General features: G+C 49.9%; 1 protein-coding gene across 3 annotated transcripts in view; it reads right to left on the minus strand.

Annotated features, from left to right (window-relative positions):
* KIZ (kizuna centrosomal protein) overlaps positions 1–23,593 on the minus strand; it is a 90,840-nt gene that overhangs the window by 7,923 nt on the left and 59,324 nt on the right. For all 3 annotated transcript variants that reach the window (XM_032461739.1, XM_032461738.1, XM_032461741.1), the window contains 5 exons: positions 22,771–22,918; positions 15,239–15,404; positions 14,342–14,407; positions 4,242–4,346; positions 1,594–1,690 (listed from right to left, as the gene is read on the minus strand). In XM_032461739.1, the coding sequence (XP_032317630.1) occupies positions 1,594–1,690; positions 4,242–4,346; positions 14,342–14,407; positions 15,239–15,404; positions 22,771–22,918 (582 nt within the window). The remainder of the gene's footprint in view (positions 1–1,593; positions 1,691–4,241; positions 4,347–14,341; positions 14,408–15,238; positions 15,405–22,770; positions 22,919–23,593) is intronic.

Here is a 23,593-nt window from a genome sequence, read left to right on the forward strand (position 1 = left end):
CACGCAGAGCGCTGAACCCGCACACCCCACGCCCGGGGCTCCGCGGCACACCCAGAACCACGGGTTGCTTAAAGCCTTTTTTTCCTTCCCTTAAAAGGGATGATGTTATTACCTGTGATTCAGGAAATTAATTTCATGCAGAAACAACAGGACTAACAAAAGGCCCCCGCCTCAAACTGAAGGGGAAAAAAGTTTGATTTCATAATGAAATATAAATGCAAGACGCGAAATGATCAGACTGAGAACACGTTCTACAGGATCCGACTGCTTGCTGAGTGTACTGAAGCTTGCCCAAAGAATATATATTTAAAAGGTTTAAGAAGAACTGGGCTTTTTAGTGCTTCAAAAATATAAAGGGAACAAACACTTCTAACAATCTTTAAAAACAAAAGGGATGTGTTACTAAACCAAACGGTGACATCAAACCCTGAAACTACCTGTGGAGTTTGTTTCCTGCAGGTCCCTGCAGCAGCCCTCGACCTTGCATCTGGCACAGCCGTGAGCAATGCAGCGCTTTAGCGCCTCCTGCCCCGAACGCACCCTCACTTCCTTCAGAAACAGAGACGACAACTCAGATCTTAAAGATACTTCCAAAATTAAGTAGTTCCCTAAAATCAAACTTACCAGGTTTCTGAAAGCAAGAACTTAATTTCAAAGAATTGATCTCATTTAAATGTATTCCAGGTCCTGAAAATAATGTTTTTCAAAACATAAATGAAACTGAAAATTTTTTCCATTGTAAAAACACATTTCTGAACAAATAATTTTACCTTACTGGACATCAGAAATGTAAAGTTCCTGTTTTAAAATTTTATCGGGGTGAGCAGTTAATTCAAATGTAACACAATCACCTAAAGACATCTTTTGAGGAGAAATCTTACTACAAATGCAGACTTGTGCTATCTTAAATGACATTTAGCCCAACGCAGAAAGGTAGCTGTTTCACCAACGACTGCTGCTTTCCACAGCCATAAATTCTCCCCATGTGGCTCAACGCCATGGCGTGGCATTTCACCCCGATGACAAATCTAGCGCTCGACTCCCTTATCAGGGCTCGAAAACTTACAAGATCTGCTACAGTTCAACAAATGCAAAAAGAGGAATTTTGTTCCTTATGGACAATAAGCAAGAAAGTATCAGAAAGGGAAAGAACCACCCAGCCCAAATGCTTGGTAAAAGCGCGGAGCACAAAGCAAGCGCCCAGCAACGGCTTGTGCACATATCCGCGTCTCCCAAAGAACAGGCCACTTCCTTTCTCTGGAGCCCCGTCTCCCTGCCCTGCCCGACACCCTCCATTGTGTGCTTTCTAAGAGGCCCTACTGGGAGCAGCTGTAGACGCTAATTTGTGGTTCACTGAGGTGTCAACTGAGTCTTAAACCAAGGAAACAGCAGCTGCAAGACAATACTTGGCCCTGGTGCAAATATTTTCAAAGGTAGACTGAAGTTTCAACTGTCATTTCAGAGAAACAAAAACCTAAACGGTAACCTTCCATCGAGTCACACAACAACATAACACCAGCCAGAGTGTAGTTCATGGAGAAGTGACATTTCTCATCTTGGGGCCGCTGTTCAGAAAGGCCCGCTCGACTTTACCTTGACAAAGGGCTCCCTTCGCTAGATGAAAAGCTAGCTTCTGAGGCGGTTTTGCGAGCTGTCTTTGTCCGGAACGTCCTGCTGCCAGTGTTCAAACCTGTGATGAGCACAAACGTGGAGAGTGAGCGGGGCCTGCGGCGGGGGAGCCACGGCCCCCCGGGAACTTGTGAAACAAACGTCAACAGGGGACGAGCTGTTCGCCGAAAGCCAGGCGCGTCCGAGGCTGAGGAAGGCCACGCTGGCTGAGATGGGAAGGAAGGGGGCTTTCCTGTGAGGCCTACACAGAAGCCACAAAAAGCAGGAAATCAACCCATTCAAAGGGCACTGCCTCAAATGGCCAAGACCCGTGTGGGCACGTGGCTGTCCTGCGGCACCAGGCTCTGGCTGCCCGACGCTGCCCAGACACCGGGAGCTGGGGACCGGGTCTCGGAGATAACCGACTCCTCCAGATGATGGTTACAGCCCACCCATCCTGAAGTCCCTGTGCCCAAGCCTCTTGTTTTCCTCTCTTGCAGAGAACAAGTCTCCACTGAAAACCACCAAGGCCACCTCTGACCAGCCTGGACAGGATGGCGGGGAAGATGTACTGTCCACCCCTTTCCCTGGAGCCGGGGACCCAGGCTGTCCCCACGGTGCTCCCAGCGAGCAGGCAACACTTGACCTCTGTGTCCTGGGTGCCCTCAGCCTTGGATATTTCTGCCACAAGGCTGATTCTCAACGGGCGGGCAGCCAGGATCTCAGACAGAGACGCATGAGCATCTTGGCAAAACGCAGCCGCTGGGCTCCTAACCCGTGCCCCACCGGCCTGCATGCAACCTCTGCAGCAAAGCTGTTCTCTTAACAACGTGCCCATGTTGGGCCCCAGGACGGTCTGCACCCCCTTAAGAAGACCAGGGCTCTTCAGACACGAGGACAAAGTGGCTCTCCGCAGGGACAGGCGCAGAGCCAGAGACCCAGCGTCTGGCACAGACAGGAGCTGGAACGCGCGCTTCTGGGGGCTCCGGGTTCAGAGTGCACACCCAGCCCTGCCTGTGACTCTGGGAGAAGTTCAGCCCTGCGGTGGCCCTCCCAGCCCACTTCCTGCTTCTCTGTTGGGCTCAGAGAAGTCCTAAGGATCAGGGTGAGGGCGAGAATGAAAAAGGGACGCGTGACCAAATGCCAGATAAACTCCAGGGCTGCATCAAACTTCAGCGACAGCCAACACGATCAGAAGCACATCTAAGCCCAGCGCCGGGGAATCTGGAACCTTGCGAAGCACGTGGTGTAACTCTGAGTGAGGACTAAGGGGCCGAAACCTCGGGGTGCCTGGCTGCACAACCCGCACTGTGTGCATCACTTCACGTGGGTAAGTTAACAGACCAGCACGTGGACTGTCAGCACGTTACCAGTGCTGCAGTTTCTGATGCGCGGCCGAGGGAAGACACACCCTCTGAGCCGGTCTCAGCAAGTGGGTTTGCAGCGCCACCTTGCAAACCGCGTGTGCCTGCTAGCGGGCTGCAGTGCTCTGAGCGAGGCAAACTGGTAAATTAGGGGGTTGGACAAACACTCTGACACCCCTCTGGACTGATTCTGTGACTCAAATGTGAAGAAGGTGATGAGAGCAAACAGGGAAGGGCTCACAAGGGCTGCGTCTTCCCAGCGCGATGCAGACCTCCACTGGGCAGAGCCCGTTTGTACCTTAACAAACTACCAGGTCTCCTGCTTGAGGAGTTGAAATAACCACCACCGCCGTGGCCAGCCCTCCCGGGGGCTTCTCTCCAGCAAGCCCTGCACCGGGCATTGAATGTGCAGAGGCTCCCTGAACCCTCAAAGCCACCGAAGTAACTGAATTTTGCAGCAACTAATTGTAGCACTGATACTGCCCAGGAAACAGCTCGCCAAGGACAGGCAGCGAAGTCTGCTGTACCTAAATATGCCCTTTCAAAAAGAATCTCTCTGATGAAGACATCTTGGAGGCAACTGGGAAGTCTGAATATGGACTGGGAATTATGTGACATTAAGAATTCACTGTTCATTGTGATGGGTGAAATTCCAGCACGGTGGTTTATATGACAATAGGAAAGTCGTTAAAGTGTACTTCCTTCTGTATTAATCCATTTACAAAGGGAGCTGAAGTAACTTTTACTAAATGGAAGGTAATAAAAACTCTGAAAAATAATGAAAATGTAACATAAAATACAAGAAAACTAAGAAAATTACAATTAAAAAACAAAAATCCTAGATTGAAGGAGCTACATTTAAGCTTAAAACTGAGCTTTCCTTGGGACTTACAGTCTTTCCATTTAAAGAACGCCAAGTCCCCCAGCATTCTGGGACGGGGGAGGCCCAGACGACACTCCCCACTGCTGATTAAGAAACTGGAAGATGTGCAAAGAGAAGGAACTGGAGGTATCTCCTGTGGCGCTCAGGGTCAAGGCACCCTCAGGACACGGCTGGCAGAGTCCAAGGGCCCGTGAGGCCATCGCCAGCACACACCCTGGAGGGAGGCCTCTTCCGAACTCCTGTTTGTCAAGGACTGGAAAAGTGACCCCATGACAGCCTGTTACAGAGCAAAGCCCAGAAACCTTCCCAGAGGGAGCACCCTTCCCTGACAACGCAGCCCTGGCCACAGCCTGGCGTCCCAGACACTGGCCCGTCTGCCTGCTTACCTGGCAGTGGCGGCACAGAGGCCTCCGCCTTCTGGAGCCTGTCTTCAGTTTGGCGTGCGCCGTCCTGAAGGGTAGACAGCTTCAACACCTGGTAGGCTTTCGTCTCTACAGATTAGAAAAAGGCACAGATAACTGGGCATCCGATGTGCAACAGGATGAAGGTGGACCCCAACCTTCCATCATCCACAAGAATCAACTCAGGAAGGATTCAAGACTTAAATGTAAGACCTAAAACTAGGGGAAAAAACGTAGGAGAAAACTGAAAACGTAGGAGAAAAGCTTCAGGACACTGGACTTGGCAGGATTTCTTGGATGCAACCCCAAAAGCACAGTCAACCAGACAGACAAGCAGGACCACCTCCACCCTAAAACCTCTGCATGTCAACAGAAACAACCCACAGACCCCTCGGCCCGCTCTCAGAATAGGAAAGACTGCTGGGAAAAGCAGGAAATAAAAGTCCCGTGACAGCCCCGGGTGACGCAAGCTTCCCCACTGCCCGAGTCCCAAGGATGCCTGAGTGGAACGGAGGGCAGAGAGTCAGAGTTTCAGCAGAGACACACCCAGCGAGGCAGCATCCGTGGGCACAGACAAAGGGCTCCTGCGGTCAGCACGGGGCGCTGGCTGTCGGCTGCACTCCTGCTTTTGCTGGTTCAATTTAAGAACTTAACCACAAACCCCTAATTACTGGAGTAAAACTACCATCACACTGAAGAATGGAAATACAACTTACCCTGCCCTTCTGAGAAAGATCAAGACAAAAATAAGTATCTAAAGTGAGCATTGCATTTTGGAGTAGGAAATGCTATGTAATTAAAATATGTACACAACAGGTCCTCTTTACCTCTGAATATACTAAACCCTAAGGCAACCTTTTTTTTTAACGTTGCTGGATTGTGAAATCAGTGTACCCTGGAATTAGCATTTTGAAAAATGTAGTTTAGAAAACACCAGAGGCAGCCTGTGCAGAAGGGGAAGCGCTGCCCTGAGTGCCTTCTCCGTGCGCCTACCGGGGGCCGGCCCAGGACAGGCGGTGTCTCTGGCCGCGGGTCTGCCCCACGGCCCCGCACGGCTCAGCGGGGCGGCGTCCCGCCACTCCCCAGCTGCCACCTCAGACTCCTCGTCACGTGATTCTGGGAGCACGGAGAAGGTATTAATAAAAATCAAAGATGGAGTGTCTGAATTCTGAAAAGGTAAAGGAGCACCGTTCAAGAGGTAAAAATGCCGTTTTGTTTTTATTTTCTGGAGATCAACCGAACAGTGTTTTAGCTCTCAGGACACAAGGCCAGGCCTTAGTGACATTCTGCCACTTCCACATTCAGTTAAATTTGTTTGGTCAAGGAAAAGGTAGCAAAGATAGAAAGAACTTTTTTAAAAAGAAAGAAAGAAAAAAAAAAAAGCAGCTCCTTGACAAACCAAGTCTCCTGGTGGCCGGAGCTGGGGTGGCCTCTGTCCACTGCCTCAGGTAAATCATCTGACTCCAGGGAGCCAGCCCTCAGCTTCTCAGAAACCAGGGAAACACGTGCTATTTATTTTCAGGAGAGGATTTTTGTGAAAACTATCAGGCTAGTGGTTGTGAGGTGATTTCAGACAGGGGGAGTCCGTATGCCGCCCAAATATAAGACTGTCTCGTTACTGGTCTGAGCCCCGGATGGAAGACTGGGAGGGAGCTAGCCAGCACAGGGGCCAGGTGCCCACAGGGCAGGCCCCGCACGCCTTCCATGCTGGTTCCTTCTTGAAGGATGTGGACCCTTTCACGGGCTGCCCATCAATGCTGCCGAGTCTGCTTTCAATGGTACAGGAGTTTGGAGGGAGAAAGCTCCCCCCGCCCGCCCGCTCTGACGCCCTTCCCAACCGCGGCTCCGCACCGGCACTCAGTCCTTGAACCTCCTGGGGCCCCTCTCCAAGCAGGGCCCTGGCGCCTTTGTCTGGGATGTGGCTGCCCTGACCCAAGTAGTAAAGGCTGGCAAAACCCAGGCCCGTCGCCTGCCCCACCTCCCGTTCTGTGAGGTGCGAGGGCAGAGTGGAGCTGCAGAGGAACAGCGTCAGTGCGCTCAGCTGGAGGAGCTAACATTGTGCGGGGCAGCAGGAGGGACCCCCAGCAGCCGGCGCCCAGAGCGTCTGGTCAGAAGAGCTGCACAGAATAACACTTGAAGGACTGAGATGACGCAAAAAGGGAAAACAAAATTAAAGTTTGGTTAAAAATATAACCAGGAGAGGTTAAAGACTGCAGCCTGTGCAGAACCAAAGGAAGAAGGGCTCGGGTACACAGGCTCCTGTGAACAGGCCGGACAGGGCAGGCCTGGAAGTGTGGGCACTCTGGGGCCGCATGCCCAGACAGATGTGACCCGGCTGGGGGAGCAGTGGGAGGGCTGACCTGCAGCCTGCTGGAGACCTCGTGCCCGGTCCAGTGGGGACAGCTGTCCTCTGGCCTCAGCCGACGGCTGCCAGCAGGGAAAGTGGCCAAGTTTGCCGGATTTGTGCTTTTAGAAGAAGTTAAAATGTTGCACAGGCCGAACAGAACATAGCTGCAGCCTTGAAAGTAGACAGCAGTGAGCAATTTTTCATGTGTTCACTGAAAGTGGCACAAGAACACGTAGAGAAACTTCAGCCACGGGGTACAGGCTAGGTGTCAGTCTAGGCTTCTCAGCTGAAGAGCTGCCCGAGCCGGGCCACAGCGTCCAGGGAGGCTACAGCAGCTGCACGGGGGGCAGGACGGAGCTGCCTGCACCAAACGGCCCTGGCTTCAGGCTCTCTGGGGGCAAGAGTGCACGTTCTGCTAGGGGAGCTCACACAGTTCAGACATTCTCCTGGAACAGCCCAGAAGCCTCAGCCAGGATGCCCGCTGCACTGAGGCAGGGCTCCGGCCTTGAGGTCTGCGGCATGGCAGGCCCAGACTTCTCCAGAAAGAAGGACAGTGAGGAATGAAGCGGGTAAAAGCCGCACGGTGTAGCCCCGCCAACCCACAGGTATGAAAGGAGTTAGGGGAGAGACGGGAGCCACGGGAGCACATGGAGACGCTCCAGCCAGCCTGCTGCAGACAGGGTGGGGACAAGGGTCACACAGGCCCAAGGTGCGAAGACCCTACGCCCGCCAACTCGAGGACCACGCGGCCCCTCAAGGCTTCACTTGGTAGCCTGTGACTCAGAACTCCAGAGAAATACTTCCTCCCGTTAGTAATGATGCTGAGTAGTGCAAACAATGAGAGAAAACAGGGATTTCTAAGGAGACAATGACAGTCGACGAGGTGCCCCAGAGAGCTCGCTCTGGCTCTCTGCTCCAGGGGGCTTGGCGATACTCAGAGCTGTGTCAGGATTTAGCTTCCAAAGTAGGAAACACTGCAGCTTAAAATACAAAGTAAGGCAAGGGGGCCGGGGGCGTAAATCTAACCTTTGCTATCAATTCCAGACTGATGACACAAGGAGATAAATTCATTTTTCCCTCCTTCATTACATAAGCTGGCTGAACCCAATCATCTACCTTCCTGCAAAGTGGTGAATGATCACTGAGACTGTTTTTTCCCTTCTTGATATGCATTTGGTGTCTAGGAAATGGAAACAGAAAATGAAAACGTGCTGAATAAAAGGAGGCAGGAGAGACGATGCTGAGGAGAGAAAGAAAAAGCCCAACTTCTTACCGCCGTCCTTTTATATGCAAATGTACACCTGCTAAAATACTTCTAAATCTACAGAGAAAAAGAAAAAGAGAGTATCTGATGAACAAGTGCTTTTAACAGCCCGTTACAAGAGCCAGATGAACAAGCGGTTCACCAGCCTCGGAGGGGTGGCTCTCAGGCAGAGGGTCCGCCGTGGCTTTCGCGGAAATCCCTCGTGAAAAAAAGAAGAGTTGGGCCCAGAAAGGGAACAACAAAAGGAGATGCGGACAATACTATCGCTACAGCTGGAAAAACGGCCTTGAACTGACAAATAGCTGGGCACTTCTGAGTCAGGAAGGATAATTACCATTCCTGTAAGAAATGTATAGAAATTCTCAACTCAACTTCAAAAAATATTTTCTGTCCATGAGCCCCTCAGGGCTGTTACTCTCCACGTACTTTACGCGCACGTCAGTTTTCCATGCACACTGCACCAGATGTGTCGCTAATGCAGCAAACCCAGTTGCTTTTGTAAAATGAAATGAAAATTGTGGAATATAATTCTAAAATTAGTTCTTAAGATACTATTACTTAAAACACAGAAATCACTTGTCCAGTAATCTACTCAAAACCTTTAGGGTAAGGGTGCTTCCACAATTCTGAAACACAGAAGATGCATCTACACTTAGGATTTTGTTTTTAATGCCATCCATCCATGTGAATGTGAGACACACGGGCCGGGCCCACAGGCAGTCCCCTTCCACATCCAGACCTCCCATGGGAACCCCTGCTCCAACGGCGGGCCTGGCCGCGCGTCTCCCGCCCAGCACCTCTCCGGCCTGGTGCGCAGCCCCGGGTGCGCAGGGGGAAAGCAGCTCCTGGTTCAGGTGAGCCGCCTGCTGCTGCTGCAGAGGGCAGGTGTCTACCTCACACTCCGAGTGTCTCTGGGGCAAGTCAACAATCACACCTGAAGTCAAATGCCAGGCTTCCATGGGCCTTTAATGAACATTCCCAAACTGAACTGAAGCAGTTTTGCTGATACTAATCACATGCAAATTCATAACCACGGCACTGCCACTCACCAATGCTCAGTCACGGGAGGTGGATCTTCAACCCTCAAGGTCATGGGATTGTTAACTTTTGATTATCTTGATCAGGAAGCTGTATGTTACTGCTATAATTAAATAGTTTCTTAAAAACAACATTTTTAGCAGTTTGCACTCAATGATTTATAAAATGAGAAGAACTGGAAATAAAGACAATATTGGCATCATCATCACCTCTAGGAGGGCAAGGAATAATCTCTGTGCAAGATGAACCAGGAGCTAGAAATTTAAAAAGAAGAAATCTCTCCTCATACTCTGTAGTGGGCTGAACAGTGTCTTCCCTCCCGAGTCATGTCTACTGAGAACCTCAGAATGTGATCTTATTTGTAAACAGGATCCCAGCAAATGCATCAGCTAAGGATCTCAAGATGAAACCAGCCTGCATTTATGGTGGGCCCTAAATCCAGTGACTGGGGTCCTGCCAGGATGAGGACATAGGGACACAGAAAAGGAGGCAATGTGATGACTGGGGCAGAGAGTGGAGTCACCTGGTCCTGGAGCCACAAACCAGGAGCCACCAGGGGCGGGAGCAGGCCAGGCCTCCCGGGAGCCTCGCAGGGCCTGCTGACCCTGATTTCAGGCTTGGGCCCCTGGAGCCGAGCGAGTGCAGGCTGTCACGGCGACCCTGGGCAGAGTGCACCCCCCCGTCCCTGGTGGTGGTGACACAGCTAAAGCCCAGCCTCTCCTCTCTCCACCTGAGTCTCCTGCATCAAGTGAGGGTGTCTCACTACGTGACCTACAAGGGCCCTTCCAGCTCTGAGACCCCAGCTTCACGTTCTCAAACCCAGGCAGTCACCTGTTACGAAAGCCTGCTGCCTGGTCTCGGCCCCTAGGGGCTCGCGGGAACTGGTCGGGGGTGTGGCTGGGGCACAGGGTTCTGCTGTGCGGCCACGGGAGAGTTTCACAGGCGCCTTGAGTTCACTTGCCTGAATGCACCCAGTCAAGCGCTCTGCAGAAAGGGGTTTCCCATTCCTCCATGACCATGGCACAGAGCAGCACCAGCCTGCCACGTCCTGAGCAACGAGTTCTTGGCTATGTGAGCAGCAGGCCCCAAGGGTGAAGCCCCACTAGCCCAACCCGTCACAGGAATGGGGCCACACGGGCAGGGCCAGGGACAATCCAGCAGCAGACAGTGGTTCCTGGGGCCTTGCCTGAGTTGGGGGCTCCCTGCCCCAGGCACAGCCCAGACACCCTGACTTGACTGACTACGCACTTCTGGGAAAGAGCAGGTGACGCGGCTTCTCGGTGATGGCTCAGCAGGGAAGTGCTATGCCCCTGGACTCCAGCCGTCCAAAGCTGTTACCCCAGTTTTCTCTCCCAGGATAAATCAAGTCACCAATGACAATGTGGCCATCGTCTATTTCCAGCCTTTCCCCAGTCTGATGTAAAACTCAAGCAATAACGTTTGGGGAAGCACTGCCCAGAACCTCAAGTGGCACCCTTCACGTCTCTGCTGACCTCCCGCAAAGCTTCTAAGTGGACGTACCTCGTATGACCTTGAATCCTTCGGCTTGCCAAAGAGTATCAGTGAGAAATGGCAGTCAGGCAGCCACTTTCAACACAGCTTGACCAAGAGAACTGGTGTCAAAAGAATGAGAGGCTGAATGGACATTCTTAGAGGCTTAATCCTCTCCAGATAAAAGCTGAGAGCCCTTTTCACATGGAGCTTAAGGAGATGCGTTTTGCCAGGATGGGCACGTGGGGTGGGAAAAGTGTCGGTGGACTGAGTGACTGAGAGTATTCTGGCCTGAATCAACAAGTGATCAAGGAAACTCCTTAATACTCTCGTTTTTATTCATTCGCCCGACAAACTGCGTGCCCACTGTGTGCTAGACACCATGTTGGAGGCTGGGCTTTTATGACATTTAGCACAAGCTGCATCATTTGCTCAAACTAAAACTCCTTGAATTTACTCAAAGGTAAGTTTAGTACAAAAACAAATAAAATTGCCAATGTGGGAAATTTCACTTTGGGGGTATAAGCAGTTCAGAGGGAGACTTTCTCTCTTCCATCCTGGCCCAAGTGCTCCAGGGAAACGCACCTGACCCACTGCTCCCTGCGTGTGTCCCAGGCCTCATGTCCTCAGGTTCACCCCTCCCGACCAGGGCCACCGGGATGGTCTGCACTTGGAGGTCTTTGCCAGCTCCCACCCCTCTAGGCTTTGTTCATCATTGCTCTCAAAACCATCCTTGCAAACCTCACCTTTTGTTAAGACACATACTGACGTTTAGCTGGTCCAGACACCCTGATACAGGCACCTCTCTGGTAAAACCAAAGAGGCAGGGTGGCGGGATGGAAGGGGCTGAAGGTTTAAACCCTGAAGTTTGAGTGTGACTCAGGATCTGACACACCGACTCTATGGCCCTGAGTAGGGCTCTGAACCCTGGCCTGTCTGCAGAACGGTCTGTTCACCTGCAGGGCTGCTGTGAAGGTTAGAGATGATGGAGGCTTGGTGGGGAAGGGACCCAGGCTTTGGCTGTCCCTGGTACTCTCAGGACTCTGCCCAAGTAAAAAGTGAAATATATATGCAATTTATGTTCTATTTATCATGTACAGAAAACCACACAGTCACAGCTAATCACATTACTGATATTCTACCTGGATTCTTCAGTGTGGACAACTAGACTAATGAAAGGGCTAGACTGTGTGGATTGTGTTAACAGATCCTGGGCTGTGGCCACGCTTACTGTGTGTGTGTGTGTGTGCGTGCGTGTCTTGTAAATGTCGGCACAGAGAGGAGCCAGTGTCTCATGCTGGTGATTAACAAGGCTGACGCCTCAGAGTGACAGCAAACTCTTTCAGGATGAGCCCTGTGCCCAGAAGACCTACGCTGGGGGGAGCAGCAGGCAAGAAGCGAGACGACCGAGAGCACTGGCTCGTCTGGTCCCTTCACTGTTGGGGAATGAGAGCCACAGGCACTGAGATAAGAAGCAGCATCAGAGCTGCCAGAAACAAGAGCCCCCCTCGCGCCCTGGGAGAGCCGCTCCCTGCCGTGGTTCAAGCAGGTGGCAGAGAACCTCTCACCTGGGGGACGTGCAGCTAGACCGGCCTGAAAGCTCTCCGGGGGCCTTGCTGGGCAGAGCCACCATCTCTGCGTGCCCCCACAGCACGCTGGGGTCAGACCCCCAGGACCTCTGACCTCTGCACAGTGCACACTGGAGACTTTCAGAAGACTCTTGTCAATGAACCGTTTACAAGCGTGAACTCGTTTCAGATAACTTTCTTCTATGTGAAAACGAAACCCTTCCTGTGAACAGCCAGCAGGGCTAACGTTCTGTGAACCACTCTTCCATCTCGTGAGGACAGTGGTTTCCCCAAAGCAGCCTCTGGAATGTTCCTTTCTTTGGAATATTCTAGAAGGACTGCAGCCCCCACACAAAGGAAAGCCTCAAAAGAACCGTCATGAAGGGGGAGCCAGACTCTACTTTAAGTCAAACTCTATGCGTGCCTTACGTTACCAGAGGCCAAATCTCCAAATAATGATGGCAAAAGACACACACATTTAATGACGAGACCAAGGTCAAGAACTAGAGATCAAAGCAGCTGTGACCACAGACAGCCACGGTGTCGGGCGGTTGGGCACCCGAGCCCCCAACACCAACCCCGGGGGTCGTGGCCGTGGGGCGGGACCCGAGGCTCTCCAGCTCAGGAAGTTCTCTGCATGTCTCCCAGGTTATCTGTGTCTAGTCCTCTGGTGCACAGCAGGCACGAAGCATTTTTTTACTGATGGGTCAATGGCAGGACACTAGGATTACACTTTCTCTAAAAATCTTCACGGCACACAGCCCTTACGACTTCCAGGCACATCGCACCTCTTCCCACACGAGGAGGAGAGAGATCTGAAACCCTGCTACTTAACTATCTCCTCTCTTATAAAGAAATTCTGAGACAGATACAGAGGACAGACTGGGGGTACCAGGGGCGAGGGGGAAGGGACACGGGTGATGGGGTCAGCGGCACACACTTCCAGTTACAAAAGCGGGACGTCCTGACGGTGTCTCGTGCAGTGTGGTGACTATGGTTGGCAATACTGTACCGCACACTGGAGAGCTGCTGAGAGTAAACCTTACAAGTTCTCATTCCAAAGAGACAAAACTGTTCCTGAGTGGTGACAGGCGTTCCCTAGGCCGACTGTGCTGAACTGACCGTCTTGCAGTGCAGACAGTCAGTATGGTGTCCACCAGACACTGAGACAACTAAGTCAATTATACCTCAGTTTTTTAAATCCCATGGGTAAACCGCATCTGAGTTAATTCTGGGGACAGTCCCTGACTCGCAGCGAAGGGCGACTGGAAAGGACACTGAACAGATGAGGCAGAACAGGCAACTCATTCTCCCCAACAAGCCCTTCTGATCCCAGCAGGTCGTCAGCTGCTCCCGCTCGCAAAGGTAAATGCAAAAGAAAAGTGTCAAAGGCTCCTTGGGTTAATTCTATTAATAAAACCCAACGGGGGACTCTCTGAGTTTTCTCAAAATGAGGAATAACAATGCAATAAACATATCACTGGGAAAATGTTTAAAAGAAAAGAAAACCTCTGAATTTTAGGGTGAAATACTATGTGATGCAGAATATACACAATAATTGCTCTACTATAAACTCCTTTTTCAAAAAAAGAGTTCATCACAGAAACATGGATTTAAAAATTAATCACCAGGCCATGAATTGTACTGCCGTACAAGAAAGCCATTCTTTCTGCTTATAAACCGCAAAACTACCACACATGCAGACACATGCCTCAGTGCCCCGTGCCCCGGTCTATCTACTCGTATAAATATTTAAAGTCAGACCTCTGAATTTATAACGAAGTAGCGCACCACTTTACAAAATAAGGCACTAGTAAATTTCAACGTGCGCCAAACAGAAGTCTGCTCAGAATACTAACTGCCGCTGCGGCTGCTCTAAAACTCAGACAAGCGAGGACGTTCTGATCTCATCTAACCAAGCCTAACACATGTGCAGAAATCTTAATAGGTCTTGAGGAAACCTCATCACTAAAATGTTTAAATGTTCAGATGGGCTTTGTAGCTGGGGCCCCAGCAAGCGTCCTGTCTGGCACTTTTCCCTGCTCTTATTATGACAATACATATCCAATTATCACAGGAAAGGAAAAGAAAAATCAGAAGCATCTGTCGTTTGCCCCAGAGTGACGGGGTGCCCTGCAGAGCCTGAAGCAGGTGCTGGGAGGCTCGTGCTGGGGGCGCTCACGTGCGTAAACGTGTAGCATGACTGTGAAGAGCTCAGCAGACACGGTCACCCTCCCCCTTCCCGAGCGCTCGCGGAAGCTCCAGCACGTGGCGGTTGGACGCGCTGGCTCTTTAGCGGAGTCCACAACCACGAACCAGACGTTCTGGTGACTAAGAAGGCTGACTCCGCTTCTGAGGCCCTCAGCCACGACGTTACCTGTGACCGGCACCCCCGCTGCCACACTCTCCTCCTCGCTCTCGTCTCCACAGATACTTGAAATGTCTAAAAACCAAACACATGATAAAACACATTTCAGGGTTATGTTGCTGAAACAGGCCTTTGGTTTTTTTAGCTGCATTCCTTTGATTTTCATTGCCTCCCCACCTCCTCTTTGGGGTTAGTTTATTTCTGGTCCGAAACAGACTACTCCTAAAAGAAAACCTATTCAAAAGCTAAGGCATCTCCATACTGCTTTCACGCAAAATAATTAAGCCTGACATCCATCGAATCTGGGTGGGGCTCAACCCAAGTGAGCCTGTGCACACGATCAAGTTCTGAACGCCCTAAGCAGCTCCTCGGGGTCTTGGAAACACCACCCTAGCAGTTTAGGGCATGTCTTAACAGCAATACTACGATAATCACAATTTCTAGATACTAAAAACTGGGTATTACATTTTGGGGGTCATAAATTCATTGAGTCTTAATCATGTGTAGACTTTTATAAAGTTCTATTATAATTAAAAAGGTTGTTTGCTAATTATGAGTAAATTCTATTATCAAAAACTTCACAGGGCTTTATGGAATCATTTTAGTGGAATCATCTTCCTCTCTGTGGGATGATCAGAAGTATCCACTGTCGATTGTTGGTTTTGTTAAGGTTTCATGCCTCATTGGCAACCAGCAGAACTGCAGACCTGCAATCAGGTTACCCATTCCCATGAGACTGGCTGAAAGCATCGATTTTGGGAAGGGGGTCTAAATGGGTAGCGGGGTCTGCATCCGGAATTGGAGGCACTCCTTAGGCAGCGCTGTCTGATGGGCACACATCAGGAAACGGGGTGTCACGCTGACTCTGAACACATTTTTGCTGGATGGACCCTTAATGACAGCTACCTTGTCCCCTGGTAGGAACGCTGCTGAGCCACAGAGCGGGTTTTGCGTCCTTTGTTCCACTCCTGTCACTCCTGGTGGACGGCGACCCGCGTGATGACTCACTGCTGCCAACAGTCGACCTGCCGTCCTGCTCCTCTGAGAGGGCCCCTCCCAGTGACGCTGCCGCCTGCCAGGTGTCAAAGAAAGCACCAAGACATAAAAACACACAGGAGCCACGTTCCCCTTGGTCTCAAAGACCCAGGCTCCAAATATGAATATTTTAGGTCAAGCTTTACTGAGGAATGAATTGCCTCCTGACATTTAACTGAAATTAAAATGCCTTCAAGATAAAAGAACATCTGATTATTTTCCAGCGTAATTTAATTCTTCTCAACAACTTACATTCACAAGAATACATTTTTTGAAGACTGAAGCTTATGTAATGCAGTGTTTTTCTACTTGGGGGTACGTATCTGAGACGTGCCCACCTCTGCTAATCTGGGCTGCTTTATCCAAGATTTACTCTTTTCTCACATGAATCCTGTTTTTCAGGCATCCAAGACAGTTGGTTTGGACTGAGAAGGAGATCTGGAAAAACATGGCCCTGTGGTGTCACCATTCTAGAAACAACCCCTGAACTTCCTCCCAACGGGCAGACTGTGGAGAAATGTCGGGGCTGGGGCTGAGGAGGATACACCATAGTGAAGAGAGAACGAGCCTTGCTGGAGGTCACAGCCTTCAGTCAGGACAAAGGCACGCTGCACTTTGCCTCTCAGTCTGGGGCAGCTCGGGGACTCAGCTGCCCTGAGCTGCCTGTCTGCTTCCTGAGGGCACCAAGCTGTCTCACCCACATCGCCCCACATGTCCTGTGCAGGGAGCTGGGCACAGATGTACCACAGCCCACCTGAGAGGAGGAGAAAAAGGGGCCACTAACAGGACAGGTTAGTAATACCTGTGTTGGTTAACTTCAGGCCAGCACTCTTCCCAGGAAGTAGACACACACTGGGAACCAGAGGTGAACGACCAGTGGTGACATCGTCTGGCTGCCAGAGCACACATGTCTCTCTCTTCCTGCTGGCACGAGGAAGTCTGCCCAGGGCTGTGAGGGGAAACCTCTGTGGCAGTGTGACCCCTTCCATGGAGCAGACTACAGCAGCAAACACAGGCCAGGGCCCAGCCCAGCCTGTGGGGAGTGGACACGAGACCCTGCAGGTCAAGGTGAGGTGAGGAGCTGGACAAGGCCCCACAGGTCACCTCCAGTCCAGGGCGAAACAGTAACAATGAAACCACCTAGCAAACCAAGGAGGAGGCTGTGAAGAAAGAAGTCAGGGGAAGTCCCTGAGGCAGACAAGGGGGATCTAGCCTGTGAGTCCGGCTCTGAACATACTCCGAGGCCACCACCATCGGCCTCGACATCCCTGCAAGGCTCCTGCCTCCAGCCCTCTTTAGGACCAGCTGGCCTCTGGGACTCCTGGCCTATCCTGGGGGCTGGAGGCTGACTGTAGGCGACTTAAGAAGGAGTCCTAGCCTCCTTGACCAAAGAACCTGGCATCAGGTTAGTCTTCCTGTCTGTCCAGTTTCTGTAACCAGGAGCTTTTCCTCCGTTTGTATAAAGATGGCCTCGGGTTTTACTCTCATTGTTAACAACTCTGTAGAATGACCTGTACAGAGTCCCTGTTTCTGCAGACAGAGGTTCAGGGTACAGCCTTTCCCTGGAAGCTCAGGCCAGGGCTGGTCCCCATCACTGGCTGCCAAGTGCCCCAACCCCAGCAGCATGGACCCACACGGACCACTGCACCACACCTGCTACCAGCATCTGTCCAGAAGATAGGACCTGCCACCTCCCAAGTCAGTACGCTCTCTGGACCAGCCTAGTGGGTCTCATTTCTAGCTCTCTGCCAGTCCTGGTCTGGTTTGTCTGTTCCCATAGAGAGTTAAGCTCCTATTCCGTGTACCCAATAATCCTGGATACATAAAAAACATTTTAGAATATGAACAAAAAGAACTTACGCACTAACTGTAACTAATAATTACTTGGCATGACTTCGTAACAGCCACTGTCTTACACATTTTAAGAATAAAGCTGTAAAGGCCTGTTGAAGGGTTCTGCTCTTTCTACTGTAGAACCTACAGACACGGAGAATGTTCTAGACTGTCAGTAACTCGCATGGCTTCTCACCAGTCCCTCAATGATTCACACATCCCCTTAATATAAGAGCTTCTTTTGCTTTAGTTGGGTTCCAACTGGGCTTCAGAAGAACCAAACTGACTTGCTATAATAGCCCTGCAAACATCTTTCTAACAAGCCCCTGTAAGCTGGGTGAGAATACCAGCCCACAGCTCTACACAGAGCCTTTTTTTTTTTCAACCACAGTAACCACGGTGACATGAGTATTGGGGACACTGCAGGTTTTCATGTATTTCATACATCTTATCCTATTCATCTTAACACTCACATCTCCAGGATTTCTCTTTATTTTTTTGATAGGAGTGTTTATAAAAGGACTCATGTTTTAAGATAATTCTAGAGATCATTTCTCAAAGATGAGTATTTTACATCTATCATGATTCTGACGGTCACACGACGACATGAGAATGATGGGCTTGACTCTGCTGGACCATGAAGCCCAGAGAGAGGGCAGATCTGCCCGGGGGGTCATCTGCAGAGGACCTGACAAGCAGGGGATAATGATGAGCAGGGACAGAAACAAAAGTCAGCCTCAGACAACGAATGGTCAGAAGGTCCACTCAAAAGTCCAGCAGAAAACAACACGTGCAGAGTCAGGAAAACACCTGCGAGGCATTCTCAAGATGTGCTGTTTGCAGCCCTCTGGAAAGGCCCCTTGGCAGGAAGGCCCCAGTCTGAAGGGGCCTGCAGTGTGACACTGAAAACAGGAACCCAGACCCACCCTGCCCAGGAACCAAAGCCCAGAGAAGAGCAAGCAGGCGCCGCGCCCACCCCATGCCCCCGCTGGGCCCGGGGCTCCGCAAAGGAGGGCGCTCTCTCTGAAAAATGCCACCAAAGATGGCCTCCTGGTGGTGCTCACGAATGGACTGTGTGCAGTGTCAGCTCACCTGTTAGCTGACAAAGGCTCTCGCTCATCTCATACATTTGGCGCCCGGGGCAGGGGCGACTGGAGACTGTTCTCCAAGGTCTGCAGCCAAAGTCAATGCCGACAAACTAGTCCCTCACTCTCCTACCTCCCAGGAGCCAGGAGAAAGTGCTAGAAATTCATGCCAAGGCGCACACTGCCTGCAGGATGACTGATGCTGACAACTCCATGTTTCAGATCTTGTGCAAAATAATCATCTTGTGAATTACACTTAGTGGGACACCTAGAATTAACTGGCTCAATTCCACTAGCGTTTTCTCAAAGTTCTAGATCTAGAACCCTAGGAGTCATCTAGGCTGACTCTTTTTTTAGGCTGACTCTTAATTTACATCCAGAAACTTATAAATTGTGATATTCAAATGCATAAATAGATGGATGAAGACATTAATGGAAAAGAGTTTGTATCCAAACACCATTAAGAAAAATAAAAGGTGAAAATCAAACTGTTTAAAATTGTAGCAAATTGTACAAATTTATATTAAAATAGTTCCCAAAAGTCAATAAGAAAAAAATACTACTAACCTAATAGAAAAATGAGCAAAGAACATGAACTGCAAATTATAAAACAAGAGCTACATATGGCTCACAAATGGGTGGGAAAAGTCTGACCTCAACTGTAATGCAAAGGTCAAGTGAACAACAAAAGTTGGCTGTCATTTGCACTTCTCAATCTGGTGCTCCAAAAAAAATAAATAAATAAAAGTAGACAGTATCCCGCTTCACAAAGAGCTCAGGGGAAGCTGCTTCCTCCTGGTTAACTGACGACCGCGCAGGTGGGAGCAGGCAGCGCAGAGCAGGACCCGAGAGCCCACTCTGACTTAGCACTGCCCCGTCTAGGAGCTCACTCCCAGGAAACAGCAGGCATGGCTGTAAAACCTGAACTGCTCAGGTGTGCTCTGAAACTAGAGGAAAAATGAAAAACAACTCATAGTGTTCAGCACCGGGAGCCTGGTGGAAGAGACGGTGGCGCAGCCACACAGGGGTCTCCGTGCAGCCGTCGGGCGTGATGCAGAACCTCTGAGGGGAAGAAAGCACGTTCACCATGACAAGTGGGGATGAGGAAGCCACGCACGCAAACAGCACCACCCACCACACACTGTCAGGATGTTAAACGTTAAACACCACACACTGCAATGTCAACAGGGTTGTACTCAAAAGAGTCGGATAACAGGCAATTTTCTTTTCTTCTGTTTACCTTACTATTCCAAGTTTGTTTTTTTCCGTTAGTTTTATTTAAGAAACATGCTAGCTCTAGAAGCATCTGATTTCTGCAATGGGTGGTACAAATACAAAGTGGACATGAAAATACTTAATAAAATAAAATTACCTCCCATATATAAATCCACGCTATTGACGCAGACACAGAGGAGCAAGAGAACGAAACACTGCAGACAGCACGCAGCGGCTCCCCTCCTGCAGGTTCACCTGACCCTCCCTCAAGACCCTCCTGTGCGCACCAGATGTCATCTTCCAGTTTCACAGAGAAACGCACGCATCATCACTTAGGTGCTATCTGAATTGTAAGAGAGGAAGGAGATTTCATCTGTGTAGCAACTGAAGGAACGGGGAGGCATTCACGTGAGCCAGCGAGCAGGAACTCAGGAGGTAAGAATGAAGCAGCAGCCCTCACTTAGGGAGGGGCGGAGGGGCTGCTCCGCTTTGCCTGCAGGAGGTCCCCTGGGTGGAAGCAGACAGCACTTAGGAGAAAAGGAGTATTAATATACTTTGTATTTTAATGAAGCATCCAACTCACTTTTTTTTCCCAAAGTAATAAATTTTTCTGATTTAAAAGTGGGCGGCTCAGTTATGTAACGGCCTAATAGGTGAGGCGGGTGCTGCAGTTCTTATCTGGTCTCCAGGGGACATAATCCGGGTGTTGGAAGCTTTATTGATGTATTTACTCAAGAGACAGGACTGACTGCAGCGGACAGCAAGGGGCCCACAGGTAAACATCATTTACATGCGGCTGTTTAATTATCCATTTACCCAAGAGATCACAGTAAATACTCCTGAGCTTCATTAAAGTCTCAACCAAGTGATTTCCAGTAGAGCTTCCTTAAATTCTGAAAATCTCTTACTTTTAAGATTTTTATCTACAAAGAAATATTTAACCCATACTATTTACCAAATGTATATATTGTTCCATGAGGGAAACAACTTGAAGACATGTGACTGTGCTAATCACAGAAAGATGACTCCTGAGTCGCAGCCGTCCTGAGCCGGCAGCACCATTCTGTGTTCGTGTCTGCCAGCCCCATCCTGCCCACAGCACGCCGGGAGCGCTGCTCTTCAGGGCTGTGCGTTTCTTCAGCTACAGCCCAACAATCTGAGAAACCACCTGCTTACTTCTACTTTTAAGGATGGATTTTGTCACTCATTTACTGGTAATTTTTATGGTTGTCACTAAGATGATGATTTAAAAAGGAACAAAAAACCCACTAGGGGAGGCAGAATATCATTTGATGCTTAATTTATTAATTGGGCAGTCCCTTCCCATTAGTAACAGAGCTATTACTGGAAAAATTATGAGTGAATTGGTTGTCTGGAACTTAGAATAAGTTTTCTAACAAAAACACCATCTTTTTTCTTTTAAGATGATTTGATGGCAAAGGACCAATACTTATTTCACCACTGACATGGCTGAAATGTGACGCATTTGCAGCAAATAAGAACAGAAAATGACGCTGTTTCAGAATAGTACTAAAATACAATGGGTAATAAAACCTGAAAACAAAATCCTTCTAAACATCTACATTTTTCAGTAGATATGGAATGAATCGAAAAGGCTCTGTTCTTCCTAAAGAACACTGTTCTTTCGTGAAGAACATTCACACAAAAGGTATTACACTGCAAACCAAACCAAACCAAACCAAACCAAACCATGAGTTACTTCCTGCAGCACACATAAAGTAAGCCAGGAGAAGGAAAACGTGCAGGAAGGACGTGCACAAGGTTGTATCTGAAAAGGGCAGATCTGCGCAGGGCACACAGGGCTGGATCTATACCTGCAGTCATCACTGCAGAAGGGGGAACTCGGGAGGAGGAAGAGGAGAGGGGGTCTGAAACAACAGGGCACAGGGGTATCCACATGCGAATGTGGGTTGGTGAGTTCACTGCATCCCCCCATGTACGTATGTTTGGAATGCTTTAAAGTCCTTCTACTCTCTTTTAATTAAAGGGCCGAGGGGGGCACTGGGGGGCTGGAGGTGCTCTGAGAGGCTGGAGCGTGATGGCAGCGGGCCTGGACTGCACAGCGACAGGGGCTGTGGCTTTGGGACAGGTGACATGGTCTGCCTCCAGGAGGGGCATACGTAGGATCCTTGAACTTCGCATGTGATAAAAATAAAAACTTTAAAAGATGAAAGCCGGAAAGCCCTACATTACGTACAAGGATGAAAGAACATACTTTGAAACAAGACAAACTACAGGACATTAAACTTGGGGGAAGGAAGGCCAAGTTTCTGAACATGGTTTTCCAGGGAACAACAGAGACCAGGATGCGGGGAACCTGGGCTCTGGGTCCTCCCCTCCCATCTCCTTGGGAATCTACCCAGTCTCTCCCTGGGCTCCAAGTCTGAGCCGCAGCAGGCCCCTCCTCCACCATCCCCTCCCAGTCCAGGCGGCAGCATTCCCGGAAGCCCTGCAGGGCCCCACCACAGCCCAGCTCGGAGAGCTCCGTGACCTTCCACACTCCTCTCAGCCGAGCACCAGCCCCTCAGCCTGGGCCAGCCCTGCCCGGTGGGCCTGGGGCTGCCCTGCCCTTTCTCGTCCCCGTCCCCAGGCTGCCGTCCACTCTTCACCACAGAGAACGACTCCTTCTCCTGGAAGAGTGCTGGCTTTCCTCGTCTGTTCTTTGGCTCCTAACAGCCCTTGTCCATCAGCAACCTGTATTTTAAAGGTCGCTCCACATTGCCCTCCACTCCCTCAGACACGAAGTCTGCCGTCACTGCTTTTCCATCGGCCTGCTCCCTTCTCAGAGGGTCCACATCCCCAGCCATGCTCTCCTTCCCTGAAAGGAGGGGCTGCATTTTACTTCTGTCTTTCCCTCTAATGGGTCTGGGCTGATGCCTATGGACAGAGACGGTCAATACATATTTGCCGAGTTGGCATAAATGACCAGACAGCATTTTTAAAGGAAAGAGAAAGAAAACCAGAATTTTAAAAGAAGCTTCTAAGTTCCTTGGGAAAATGCTGTGGTAGGTATGTTTAACTGGGTTACCTCCAGGACTGGAATTAACTTTATGTGAGGACTTGAGACTCCTACACAAAACACTGAGCAAAAGATCAGACAGGTCACACAAACAAACAAACCACAAAACCTCACTTACAACTTACCATTTCTTAAAAATATGTTAATCATCGTTAAGAACATAATTTATTTCGTCAAATGACTAACTTGTACATGCTGAAACTTATTAAAAAAAAAACAAAACTGCTAACCCTTGTCCTCTGGTCCATGCTTCTGACTGGGAAAACTTCAGACAGCTGAGCGGCCCCTTCCTGGAGAGAACTGTCGTGCCCTTTCAAGGTGGCAGCATGCTGACCCAGTCCTGCCCTCGGCAAGCCTGAGGCTGGTACTCGTTCAAACCTACAAAACAGCAGCAGAGGACACATTAGGGATTTGTGGCATTGGGTTACTGATGAGAGCCCCACGTTTTCAAAGGCCCCATAATCAAGTTAGTAGGAGACAGCTTACCCAGCAAAGTCTAGAACCTAATGTATGCTGGGCTAAGGGAGTTTCCAGAGTCCATGTTTCTTTTTCTTTTTTTTTGGTAACTTTTATTTTATTTTCATTATGATTTCTTTGCTAGCAAGCATTCTTAACTCCATCACCACACTGGATCCACACCAGGATCCAGGTATTTTGTGCCGCTGCTACCATCTAGCCCAGGTGGCGTGTGGTATAGCTTGGCAGCTGATGTCTTTAAGCTCACACTGTGTGGCCTAATGCGTGGCTGTGGCCACAGATCACCGCCGAGGTGGCCAGGCTCCTCTCAGATGTGCTTAAAAGAAATGGACCCCACTTCCATCTCAGCTATGGTTTCTCCTGTTGCACTCTTACCTTGGGCCACTTGCCACGGTTTTTAAATTAAGACATCATTAGGAGAGTTAGAAAGTGAGCCTACGCTGCTGCCTGGACTATGATATTCAGACACTAAAAGGGATCAGGGCCGCTTAGAAAAATGCCCTGTTCTGGGTCTGGGGCAGCAAATGCACAGGATGAGCCCAGACACCCCATCCCTGCAAAAAGGAAGGAAGCATT

This window comes from Camelus ferus, chromosome 19 (genome assembly GCF_009834535.1).
Source record: "Camelus ferus isolate YT-003-E chromosome 19, BCGSAC_Cfer_1.0, whole genome shotgun sequence".
Lineage (NCBI taxonomy): Eukaryota > Metazoa > Chordata > Mammalia > Artiodactyla > Camelidae > Camelus > Camelus ferus.